Source organism: Oncorhynchus mykiss, chromosome 12 (assembly GCF_013265735.2).
Source record: "Oncorhynchus mykiss isolate Arlee chromosome 12, USDA_OmykA_1.1, whole genome shotgun sequence".
Classification (NCBI taxonomy): domain Eukaryota; kingdom Metazoa; phylum Chordata; class Actinopteri; order Salmoniformes; family Salmonidae; genus Oncorhynchus; species Oncorhynchus mykiss.
The window spans coordinates 51,599,190-51,611,758 of NC_048576.1; the positions used below are offsets into that span (position 1 = coordinate 51,599,190).

At 43.4% G+C, this 12,569-nt stretch overlaps 1 protein-coding gene and 1 long non-coding RNA gene across 5 annotated transcripts in view; both read right to left on the bottom strand.

Annotated features, from left to right (window-relative positions):
- The window catches only part of LOC110537747 (SH3 and PX domain-containing protein 2B), an 84,723-nt gene that overhangs the window by 9,005 nt on the left and 63,149 nt on the right, over nucleotides 1-12,569 (bottom strand). For 2 of the 4 annotated variants that reach the window (XM_036937764.1, XM_021624108.2), the window contains 5 exons: nucleotides 11,841-11,972; nucleotides 11,351-11,452; nucleotides 10,267-10,350; nucleotides 2,950-3,067; nucleotides 2,553-2,767 (listed from right to left, as the gene is read on the bottom strand). In XM_036937764.1, the coding sequence (XP_036793659.1) occupies nucleotides 2,553-2,767; nucleotides 2,950-3,067; nucleotides 10,267-10,350; nucleotides 11,351-11,452; nucleotides 11,841-11,972 (651 nt within the window). The remainder of the gene's footprint in view (nucleotides 1-2,552; nucleotides 2,768-2,949; nucleotides 3,068-10,266; nucleotides 10,351-11,350; nucleotides 11,453-11,840; nucleotides 11,973-12,569) is intronic. The other 2 variants (XM_036937766.1, XM_036937765.1) reach the window with 1 other exon arrangement.
- On the bottom strand, nucleotides 5,325-7,785 carry LOC118937680. Its single transcript, XR_005035005.1, has 2 exons — nucleotides 6,816-7,785; nucleotides 5,325-6,712 (listed from the first exon to the last, which is right to left on the bottom strand). It is a non-coding gene; the product is annotated as an uncharacterized LOC118937680 (long non-coding RNA).

Sequence of the window (12,569 nt, forward strand, 5' to 3'; positions counted from 1 at the left end):
ATAAATATAGTGCATTCGGAAAGTATTCAGACCCCTTCCCTTTTTCCACCTGTTACATTACAGCCTTATTCGAAAATTGATTTTTTTTTTATCTACACACCAAACCCCATAATGACAAAGCGAACAGGTTTTTAGAAATATTTATATATAAAAAACTGAAATACCTTATTTACATAAGTATTCAGCCCCTTTGCAATGAGACTCGAAATTGAGCTCAGGTGCATCCTGTTTCCATTGATCATCCTTGAGATGTTTCTACAACTTGATTGGAGTCCACCTGTGGTAAATTAAATTTTATTGGACATGATTTGGAAAGGCACACACCTGTCTATATAAGGTCCTACAGTTGACAGTGCATATCAGAGCAAAAACCCAAGCCATGAGATTGAAGGAATTGTCCGTAGACCTCCGAGACAGGATTGTGTTGAGGCACAGTTTCGGGGAAGGGTGACAAAGAATGTCTGCAGCATTGAAGGTCCCCAAGAACACAGTGGCCTCCATCATTCTTAAATGAAAGAAGTTTGGAACCACCAAGACACTTCCTAGAACTGGCCGCCCGGGGGAGAAAGGCCTTGGTTAGGGAGGTGACCAAGAAACCGATGGTCACTCTGACAGAGCTCCAGAGTTCCTCTGTGGAGATGGGAGAACCTTCCAGAAGGACAACCATCTCTGCAGTACTCCACAAATCAGGCCTTTATGGTAGAGTGGCCAGACAGAAGCCACTCCACATTAAAAGGCACAACAGCCCGCTTGGAGTGCACCAAAAGGCACCTGAAGGAGTGTCACACCATGAGAAACAAGATTCTCTGGTCTGATGAAACCAAGATTTAACACATTGTCCTGAATGCCAAGCGTCACATCTGGAGGAAACCTGGCACCTTCCCTATGGTGAAGCATGATGGTGGCAGCATCATGCTGTGGGGATGTTTTTCAGTGGCAGGGACTGGGAGACTAGTCAGGATCGAGGGAAAAATGAATCGTGCAAAGTACAGAGAGATCCTTTGATGAAAACCTGCTCCAGAGTTCTCAGGACCTCAGACTGGGGTGAAGGTTCACCTTCCAACAGAACAATGACCCTAAGCACACAGCCAAGACAATGCAGGACTGACTTCGGGATAAGTCTCAATGTCCTTGAGTGGCCCAGCCAGAGATTTGTCCTGCTGAAAGTTGAATTTGTCTCCCAGTGTCTGTTAGAAAGCAGACTGAACCAGGTTTTCTGTGAGGATTATGCCTGTGCTTAGCTCTATGCCATGTCTTTCCCTAGTCCTTGCCGATGACAAGCATACCTATAACATGTAGCATGGAATATTTTTATTCTGCACAGGCTTCTTTCTTTTCACTCTGTCATTTAGGTTAGTATTGTGGAGTAATGTTGTTGATCCATCCTCACTTTTCTACTATCATAGCCATTAAACTCTGATTGTTTTAAAGTCATTATTGTCATGACATTTGGTTTCCATTGGGGTGTCCATTATTGTTACTATGTCCGTTGGTGCGTGTGAGTACCTGTGCTGTGTGTTTTGGGCTTTCGTGCCCTTGTGGATTGCACAGATGATTATGGGTCTCGTCCCGTGTGATAATCATTGGGCGCTTGTGTTATTTATTCGAGGTACTCCTCGCTCTTTTGTTTGGGTTTCAACCCTGTGTTTTTGTTACGTGTTTGTTTAGTCTTCGTCCCCGTACCTTTACACGGCACGCTGTAATTTGGGGCTTAATAAAAACCCTTATTACGCATTCCTGCGCCTGTCTCCCGACTCTTCATACCAGCGTGACAGTTAAAACCCTGGATGAGAGACCAAAGGGATAGCTGTAGATTAACTCTCCAGTAGGAGGTGCCGCCCGGCCCATTGTTTTATTATTGTAGTGGATATGGTGTAAAAAATCTGACGTTGTTTCAAAGGAAAACATTTAACATTTTATACACGGACATAATCCTGTGCTAAAAAAAATTACCCTCAAAACAACAGTTGAGGACTTTTTTGCAAATCCAACGTAGATTCCACGTCACAATACGTTGACAATTTACTTTGAAACAACATTGGTTCAGCCAGTTGGTGCACAGTTGGCAGAGAGAGAGATTAGTGAGTAGAGTGAGAGAGACCATAGAAAGAGAGCGAGAAAGGAGAGCAAGAGAGAGAGAGAGAAAGGAGAGAGCACTGTTTGATGCAGACTAATTAAATCTGGAGACTGGGGACTTCGGCTCTAACGCGATGTGTAATGCATCCTCACTGATGGAGGTGTAGTTGTGGAAAGCATTCAGCTCCTCAATTACTTACACACTGTAGGAATTAAAAGGGGATGTTTTACATTACTCAGGCATTGATTTAGAGAGCCTCGCAGGAAGGAGACTGAGGAAGCATCCCTCATACAGATGGGGCGTCTTGGTAACACTACTTAAGCCTGCATAATAAAGCCTGCATAATGTATAATGCTTTATTATATCTTATAGGGTTTATGTATTTTAATAACGCCTACATGCAGGCATGAAGTAGAGCGTTACAGCTGTTTGTTGTTAAACTAGTTAGTTGTTTACATTTCTAGTTCCTACTCACTGTGCTGCTTGGCAAAGGGGGAGAAGCCCTTGTCTTTCTGATCCTTGTTGTCTCCTCGGCTCTCCTTGGCTTGGTTCTGTTGACTCTGCTGCTTAGAGAATCCGTCCAGGTCGTTAGTGCTGGAGTGGCCCGCTGCCCCTGCCACCAGCTTCTGGCTCAGGATGTCGGCCTTCTTCAAGTAGGACGCCGGGGCCCAGCCCTCCTGTCCCTGGTACCTGTAGAGGGCAGCAGAGAGGTTACGTTCACAGCTTCAATAGAGAGAGAAACAACAACAAAGGCCTTATTTAGTAGAAACAAGCAACCAACTCTGATCCACACACTCAATGAAATGCACATGCACACAGAGCCAACATGCATTCACTGTATACAGACACACTTCTGGGGTATTGTGTTTTACCTGATCTTCCACCAGCCCTCAAGGTTCTTCTGCATGACCTCCACCGTCATGCCACTTTCTAGGTCGATCTCATCTTGGTCTCGCGCTGCATATGGGTAGATCACTGTGTACTTCTCCTCTGGAAATGGCAAAGAACACATGACATTAGGTGATGTCTTTTTCATCTTGCATACTAACTTTTAAAATAATGTCAATCAAGCAGATGGGAGTCAACAAGGGAGTCAACAAATTGGCAGGGACAGCACATTATGTAGCAACGCACATGCCCCTCCTATCTGAGGATCGGTCTATTTCAGCCATCTATTTCCTGTGTTTGAGGGGTGAATAATTCACCTGTCACTTAACGTTTAACGAGCTGTCAAACACACCCAGGTAATGGCTGAAATTGGCTCAATGGAATACATCGTCTTTCCATTACATCTAAACTCAGCAACAACAAAAAAAACACTGTTTCCCATGCTTGTTCAATGAACCATAAACAATTAATGAACATGCACCTGTGGAATGGTCGTTAAGACACTAACAGCTTACAGACGGTAGGCAATTAAGGTCACAGTTCTGAAAACTTAGGACACTAAAGAGGCCTTTCTACTGACTGAAAAACGGCAAAAGAAAGATGCCCAGGGTCCCTGCTCATCTGCGTGAACAAGCCTTAGGCATGCTGCAAGGAGGCATGAGGACTGCAGATGTGGCCAGGGCAATAAATTGCAATGTCCATACTGTGAGATGCCTAAGACAGCGCTACAGGGAGACGGGACGGACAGCAGATCGTCCTCGCAGTGGGCAGACCACGTAACAACACCTGCACAGGATTGGTACATCCAAACATCACACCCACGGGACATGTACAGGATGGCAACAACAACTGCCCGAGAGGCTGGACTGAGGTCTTGTAGGCTTGTTGTAAGGCAGGTCCTCACCAGACATACCTGGCAACAACGTCGCCTATGGGCACAAACCCACCGTCGCTGGACCAGACAGGACTGGCAAAAAGTGCTCTTCACTGATGAGTCGCGGATTTGTCTCACCAGGGGCGATGGTCGGATTCGCATTTATCGTCAAAGGAATGAGAGTTACACAGAGGCCTGTACTCTGGAGCGGGATCGATTTGGAGGTGGAGGGTCTGTTCTGGTCTGGGGCGGTGTGTCACAGCATCATCGGACTGAGCTTGTTGTCATTGCAGGCCATCTCAACGCTGTGCTTTACAGGGAAGACATCCTCCCTCGTGTGGTACCCTTCCTGCAGGCTCATCCTGACATGACCCTCCAGCATGACAATGCCACCAGCCATACTGTTCGTTCTGTGTGTGATTTCCTGCAAGACAGGAATGTCAGTGTTCTGCCATGGCCAGCGAAGAGCCCGGATCTCAATCCCATTGAGCACTTCTGGGACCTGTTGGATCGAAGGGTGAGGGCTAGGGCCATTCCCCCCAGAAATGTCCAGGAACCTGCAGGTGCCTTGGCAGAAGAGTGGGTAACATCAGTTTATAAGAACGCTAAAGCTTCGTCGGGGATTTAACGCATCGTCTCGACACATCACAAAAAAAAATAACTTTTGATGGGTGTTATTTTTTGGTGGAATTTTTAAAAAGGAATAATTGAATACAGTTTAAGTTACAATTTAACACAGGAAAAATACTAGACGCTCTGGCCGATCAGTAGGGTTGATCACAACGGCAGTCAAGCACCCAAGCTAACTGGCTAGCTTGCTAGCTACTTCCAGACACAAATGAGAGAACACCTCACTCTGATTTTACTTGCCCTAGCAGAGCTGGTTAGGCTGTGTTTACGCTATCCAGAGTGTTGGTGACTAACTGCTGCTGGCAACAATTTAATTACGCTTTTTTTTTGGCCAACGTTTACTGACACCGGCCATATTCAACAGGTGTTGAGCGTATGTAAATTATTCTGCGCTCTGGCACCGCCCTATGTCTGATCTCGCAAACAATGTAAAGCAGTAATCTAGTGCCAAATGTATAGATTGTAAATTTGAGAGTATCCTGCTATTGACACAATTGTTGAGTTATGCAACAGTAAGTGATGACAACAACAGTAGTTAATGAGGCAGTCTAGACAGTGCAAGTATATGTAAATACAGTACAACTCATATATAAATGCATCTCTACCCTGTACCTTAGACTGCTTCCCTATGTACATAGTGATTGAACATTAGTCACTTTAATAATGTTTACATACTGCTTTACCCACTTATGTACAGTACACACTTTCTATTCATATACTGTCCATACACACCATTATTTAGATATGCTATCTTTATACCAAATCCTAATAACCTACCCAGGGCCATAGCTACATATGAGTACAATTGTTTTTTATGAAATGCAAATAAACTTTCTTATAATTTTTTTTTTTAGGCACTCAGTCTGGGGATCTTAGCTTACTGTTGAGAGTAACAATAGTAGAATACACGAGGTGCAATTTTCGAAACTTGGTTGTGCATCAGCAGTTTTCCTCTTGTTAATTGACACTCAGTAACCACTTTTCCATCCACAGTTTTTATGCAACTAAAGCAACAGCTGTGATGAAACAGGAAGTCTCAGTATAATTTTATAAATGCTGACACATTTGTTAGTTTGACATGGTAGGATATTTTTGTGTTGGTAAAATTAATTATGAGAGAAATGGCGGTGGAAATGCCTTTATGAGCAAATATCGATTATAATAAACATATTGAAGTAAAGTTGGAGTCACGCAATGACATGGTTTGTGGTCCTCCCACTATGTCTCGGGAAACCATGCTGTTAATAGGCTACAGTTTAAATAAGTTGATGATGAACACAACTTATTTAAAAAGTGCATGGTATGAGTTTGATGCTCCTACTTCCAATAAATGTCTAGGGTCTTATTTTGGTGACATGATGATAGATGCTTGACTACCGTCTTGACAAATCAAAACATTCTAGATCTTATCCATAATAATCTCATCATGTTGACTATCCTACCCGCACAGCCTAAGCCGTACTGTATCTGCAAACTGTTCGCTAGAGCGCAAGTACCATTTTGATATTTAACACAACAGTTTCTGTGACAAAACTATCGGTATAGTTGAAAATGCAATAGAAACACATTGAACATTGGATTTGTATTAGGTACGTGAAAACTTAAGCAGAAAAGTTGATTGTGTGCACTACATCACTCACTGATTTGTATTTGCAACAAGTCTGTTTGGTATGAATACACCACTAGTGGGAAAATGTGCATATTCTGGATGGAAAACAGTAAAAAAAAATGTTAGCTGGCTACACTAATTTAACGGTCAACCTAAACTCAGTGTAATCAGTGCCGAATTACCAACCATGTCCCTGACCTCCAGGGGGCCCCCATTTTGATTTTGTTAGTCACTCTCACTGAGATATCGTATTAACATTGCATATGTCATTGCAAAATGTGTAGAATTGCAGGAAATTAGCTGTATAAAATAAATCTGTAAAGCAAAATGTATCGGTTTACCGTTTGTTAATAAAAAATACATTTTTCCGCTAACAGATCCCTCTGGACGTATGAAATTGTTTTTAATCCAGGTCCTGAGTAAATGGATAGCGGCTAATTGTATAGCTAATAGGCTACGTGTTTGTAGATCGACTGAGGTGAAGCTGCAGCAAACAATGTTTGTTTTTGGCTGTTCTCCAAAATTGTATAGAAATTCCGTAAATAAGCTGCAACTTTCTTCTGAACCTAGTCTCCCACTATCTGCTAGTGGATGTAATGTGTTAGCCCCCAGTACACCATTCCCAGATCATAAACTAGTAATCAGTTGAACGCTTTCAGCGAGTGTTTCCTTGTAGACAGAGCCTGGGCGGGATCTAACTTGTGGAGTGAGAAGACATGCAACACACATCATGCAACACAAAACATCAGTGAGACACAAGACAGAATTACAACTACGCTAGCATTAGGAGTTCAGGGCAATTGCACAGTAACATATTTGCGCTTTGACTCAGTCTTTTCACTTTAAAATGTATGCCAAACAAAAAAACATTGATATAAAGGTTTAACAATAGAACTATATCCACACGGACTACTTTTAACAATTTCTATTATTTTTTTGTAACAAAAAAACTAATTCTGTGGAAGAACTGTGCAGGTGCAAACTTTGGTAACAGATTACCGTAAAATCTCCCTCAGGTTCTTTTAAATATTTGCTCCAAATTACAATTCAAAGATGTCTACAGAAAGAATGGGGTGTAAAGCTATGACATGGCACCTTGAGTTCAATATATATTTTGGTTATTGAACTACAGTAACAACACTGTACTATGTTATCCAAACTTGTGAAACATGCGTCTATGATGGGTTCAGATTTGGTCCAGTCCATCTGTGGACGTTAATATCAAGGCCAGGGTAGACTGACCAAATTTCAACTACTTTTCGATGTCCGGTGTCAGTCGGTGCTCAGAGGGTGAGGAAACTGGTTACAGTAAATGGAAAGAGAGGGGTTACATGGGTAGGTGTCATTAAGCGTTGGGAGAGGTGATATTAATTGGATAGAGCGAGAGTGGGAGGGGTTTTCCAGACTCAGTTTTAACACTCTTGGTTTGACCACCAAACAGAAAGTAAAAGAAAACATTTATGAACTGGACACAGCAGTATGCCAGTGGACAGGAGGACAGTAGCAGGTGACCCAACTGTGATTTGTGACTATTATGATTTCCCTTTGTAGCCAATTCAGGTGCAGTAATTCCGTTTAATTTTAATCACTTCATAATTCATAAACATAATTTGCATCAGTAAAATCATTATAACTAATTGGTAGGTCTACCAATACTTGTTACTTCTGTGAATGTAACAGTACAAGTTTAAACCGTCCCCTCGCCCATACCCGGGCGCGAACCAGGGACCCTCTGCACACATCAACAGTCACCCTCGAAGCATCGTTACCCATCGCTCCACAAAAGCCGCGGCCCTTGCAGAGCAAGGGGAACTACTACTTCAAGGTCTCAGAGCAAGTGACGTCACTGATTGAAACGCTATTTAGCGCCCACGCTAACTAAGCTAGCCGTTTCACATCCGTTACACTCACCCCCCTTTTGACCTTCCTCCTTTTTCCGCAGCAACCAGTAATCCGGGTCAACAGCATCAATGTAAGTTTACACCGTCCCCTCGCCCATAACCTGGCGCGAACCAGGGACCTTCTGCACACATCAACAACTGACACCTACGAAGCGTCGTTACCCATCGCTCCACAAAAGCCGCGGCCCTTGCAGAGCAAGGGGAACTACTACTTCAAGGTCTCAGAGCAAGTGACGTCACTGATTGAAACGCTATTTAGCGCCCACGCTAACTAAGCTAGCCGTTTCACATCCGTTACATGAACTTTCATTATCCTCCCTCACAAGAGAGCGAAAATATCTTAAAGATACCTTTGTGTGTATGTGGACACCCCTTCAAATTAGTGAATTTGGCTATTTCAGCCACACCCGTTGCTAACCGGTGTATAAAATGTAGCACACAGCCATGCAATCTCCATAGACAAACATTGGCAAAAGAATGGCCTTACTGAAGAGCTCAGTGACTTTCAATGTGGCACTATCATAGGATCCCATCTTTCCAACATGTCAGTTTGTCAAATTTCTTCCCTGCTAGAGCAGCCCCCCCTCACTGTAAGTGCTGTCCCATTCTGTGAAGTGGAAATGTCTAGGATCAACAATGGCTCAGCTGCAAAGTTGTAGGCCACACAAGCTCACAAAATGGGACCGCCAATTGCTAAAGAGCGTTGCGCGCTCAAATTGTCTGTACTCGGTTGAAGTACTCACTACTGAGTTCCAAACTGCCTCTAGAAGCAACGTCAGCACAATAAATGTTCGTCATGAGCTTCATGAAATGGGTTTCCATGGCTAAGCAGCAGCACACAAGCCTAAGATCACCATGTGCGATGCCAAGAATCGGCTGCCGTGGTGTAAAGCTTGCTGCCATTGGACTCTGGAGCAGTGGAAATTATGAATCAAGCTTCACCATCTGGCAGTCCGACGGAAAAATCTTGGTTTGTCGTATGCCAGGAGAACGCTACCTGCCCAATGCATAGTGCCAACTGTAAAGTTTGGTGGTGGTGGAATAATGGTCTGGGGTTGTTTTTCATGGTCCGGGCTTGGCCCCTTAGTTCCAGTGAAGGGAAATCTTAACACTACAGCATATGGCATTCTAGACAATTCTGTGCTTCCAACTTTGTGGCAACAGTTTTGGGAACAACCTTTCCTGTTTCAGCATGACAATGCCCCCGTGCACAAAGCGAGGTTCATTTAGTAAAGGTATGTTGAGATCGGTGTAGAATAACCTGCAAAGAGCCCTGACCTCAACCCCTTCAAACAACTGTGGGATGAATTGGAACCCCGACTGCGAGCCAGGCCTAATCACACAACATCAGTGGCCAACCTCACTAATACTCTTGTGGCTGAATGGAAGCAAGTCCCCGCATCAATGTTCCAGCATCTAGTGAAAAGCTTTCCCAGAAGAGTGGAGGATGTTACAGTAGCAAAGGGGGGGGGGGGGGGGGGGGGGGGGGGGGGAGAGGACCAACTACATATTATTGCCCATGATTTTGGAATAAGATGTTCAACGAGCAGGTGTCGACATATTTCTGGTCATGGAGTGTATGTGGTTTCTGGTAACATAATTACAAGGCACTACGCAATATATTTTTTTACTTACAGAAGGTAAATCATTTCTCCAAAGCTAAATATAAAAGTCTTTATTAGTTGGCAGGGGTCTGTATGTCAACATTGTGTTTTGATGCATTTCTGATTCCTTTTAAGAATTTTTCTGCTAGATGTTTTCTAAGATCCCTTTCCCAACTGTTTATTCAGAAATCAAAGCCTTTTAAATATACCAAATGTTTAAGATGGAAAATGGCTAAAATGTATCTATGCATTCGTTTCCCAAAAATATAGACTCTTAGCTTCCATTTGACATGCTCCTATGAACTTCACATGTTGGTGCTCATGGGTCCTTTTACATGGAAATGCCCTTCACTTGTAACAAATGTTTTTTATAACTAATCCATAACAGGTCCATTTTAGGTCTACTGAATTAAAGTGATTGTTTGTTCTTTCTAAATAGAATATTTGTGTAACAATCTCAAATGTCATATTTCACTGAAATAACAGTAAAAGTGAGAAACTGTTTTTCTCCACAGCATGCCATCGAGAGAACAAATCATACCAACATAAAGGTAGCATCCATTACAATCCATGCCACACATGCATGTCTTAGGCTTGGGTTGGTCATGCATGGGTTTTTCATGCTAAACATTACATTTTACACACAGATAGAGAAAAGGGAGAAAAGAGTCGTGCGCCTCCACCTTGCCCAAAGCCTGTGCTGAACAGATCCCCTAACGTTCGCCGGCGGCCCACAAGGCTCGGCAGTGACCAGTATCTCCGGGACACTGACAGCAGAGCACAGTGGGCAGCAGGAAGTAAGTAAAGAGGAAGTAAATACGCTGGCTCTGTTTTCTTAGTTCCATAGAAGATTATAGAGGACTCTTCATTGTATCTGCCCCATTATGGCCTCTGTGAGCGCACTGGCTTCTCCATTTTTAAGTATTACATTTTCTTTTTCTTCTACTTCTATGAGTTGGTAAACAAACTGAAAGGGTGCATACTGCCATCTGGAGTGTGTTGTTTGAACAGCTATAGTATAAAGTCAAGGTTGGCGATTAATTGCCACCTGCAGTTATGGAATGTTTGCTCACAAGCATAATTAATTGGCTAATCCCTCCTGTTGACCCAGATGGAATTATGTGATCCTTCCTTAACCCATAGGAAGTCCTCAATGGCACTCCATGCTAAAAAGGGCATTTGGGCACTAGAGTCCTCTATTTATCTCTATGGTTGGTTCGAACACTGCGTTCATAACCAAAGGTGGAATGTACTACATTCGATTGGGAACTCGTGGGAAACACATGTTTCATCCCAAAGCTCCGATTTGTTTTGTTTACAAGCATGATAGCTGTATTTCTTGTTTATAGTTGATGCAGCTTGTTGGCCATTAGCCAATTGGCAGTTCTCAACAGGTTCAAAGCACATGATAGCATCCAACTTCACAATTGGTATTTACCACCTTCCCACTTGGTTATGAACGCAGCATCATCGACGGGCAGAGACAGGTGAAGGTGATAGACAGTCAGAGGTCATTTTCCCACATACATTACGTAATGTAACGATTTCAAGACATCCTGCTTCCAAGATTAATTCATTACAGTTCCACATTTCTCCTACATCTTAATCAATGAGGACACACTGTTTTGCGTCATAATGACTTGGCAGCAAACCTTGAGTTTTGACTATGAGCTGCTCCTTATGGCTGCCAATGTGATCAGTAATTACAGTAGGCCTATGTTTTGACTCAATGTGGCCTATGGCAGTGCGACACACGGAGCGAGTTACCTTCCTCGCCGGGAAGGGAGAAGTCGTCAGGGTCATCCTGGGCCTCCAGGCAGGTGGCAGGGACCCAGCCTTGGGCCTCGTCTGAACTCACAAACCACCAACCTTCACACAAAGAGCAAAACACACACAAACACAGAAGAGTCCGTCACACAGCAGAGGCTCGCTCTAGGTCCTGTATTGGCCTCTATTGGCTATTTGGAAGGCTCTGAGGACAACGTGATAGCATTATGCTGCTGCTATTTGGCAGTCGTCTTGGTACACATTAAAGTACCTGTATCTCAGGTGCATTCAAGTATGATAACATTCTTTCAGTTGATGGGGGGGGGGGGGGGTGTTGTTTTATAAAACACGTTAAGGGTCCCAAATGGCACCCTATTCCCCTTATAGTGGACTTCTATTGACCAGGGCCATCGCTATATAAACAAGTGTCATTTAGGACGCAACCTCAGTCATTTAGCTAAAGTGCCGCCATCTGATCCAGGTCTCGTACCAGACTCATTCTTCTCGATGACCTCCACCGTCTGTCCCACGTGCAGGCTGATCTCAGAGCTCTCCTGTTTCTCATAGTCAGTGACGGCCACATACTGGTCTAGGAGCAGAGGGTCAGCTGAGGTGGAGTCTCCTGCAGGGAGGTACACAGAGCACACATACATGTACAGTGCCAGTCAATAGGACAAACCTACTCATTCAAGGATTTCTCTTTATTTTTACAATTTCTACATCGTAGAATAATAGTGAATACATCTAAACTATGAAATAACACATTTGGAACAATGTAGTAACAAAGTGTAAAACAAATCCAAACATATTTTATATTCTTCAAAGTAGCCACCCTTTGCCTTGATGACAGCTTTGCACACTAGGAGTTCCCACATATTCTGAGCACTTGTTGGCTGCTATTCCATCACTCTGTGGTCCAAATCATCCCAAACCATCTCAATTGGGTTAAGGTTAGGTGAATGTGCAGGCTAATGCATCTGATGCAGCACTCCATCACTCTCCTTCTTGGTCAAATAGCCCTTACACAGTCTGAAGGTGTGTTTTGGGTCATTGTCCTGCTGAAAAACAAATGATAGTGGCACTAAGTGCAAACCAGATGGGATGGTGTATTGCTGCAGAATGTTGTGGTACACCTGTTTATTGAAATGTATTCCAGGTGACTGACTACCTCATGAAGCTGGTTGAAATAATGCTAAGAGTGTGCAAGCTTGTCATCAAT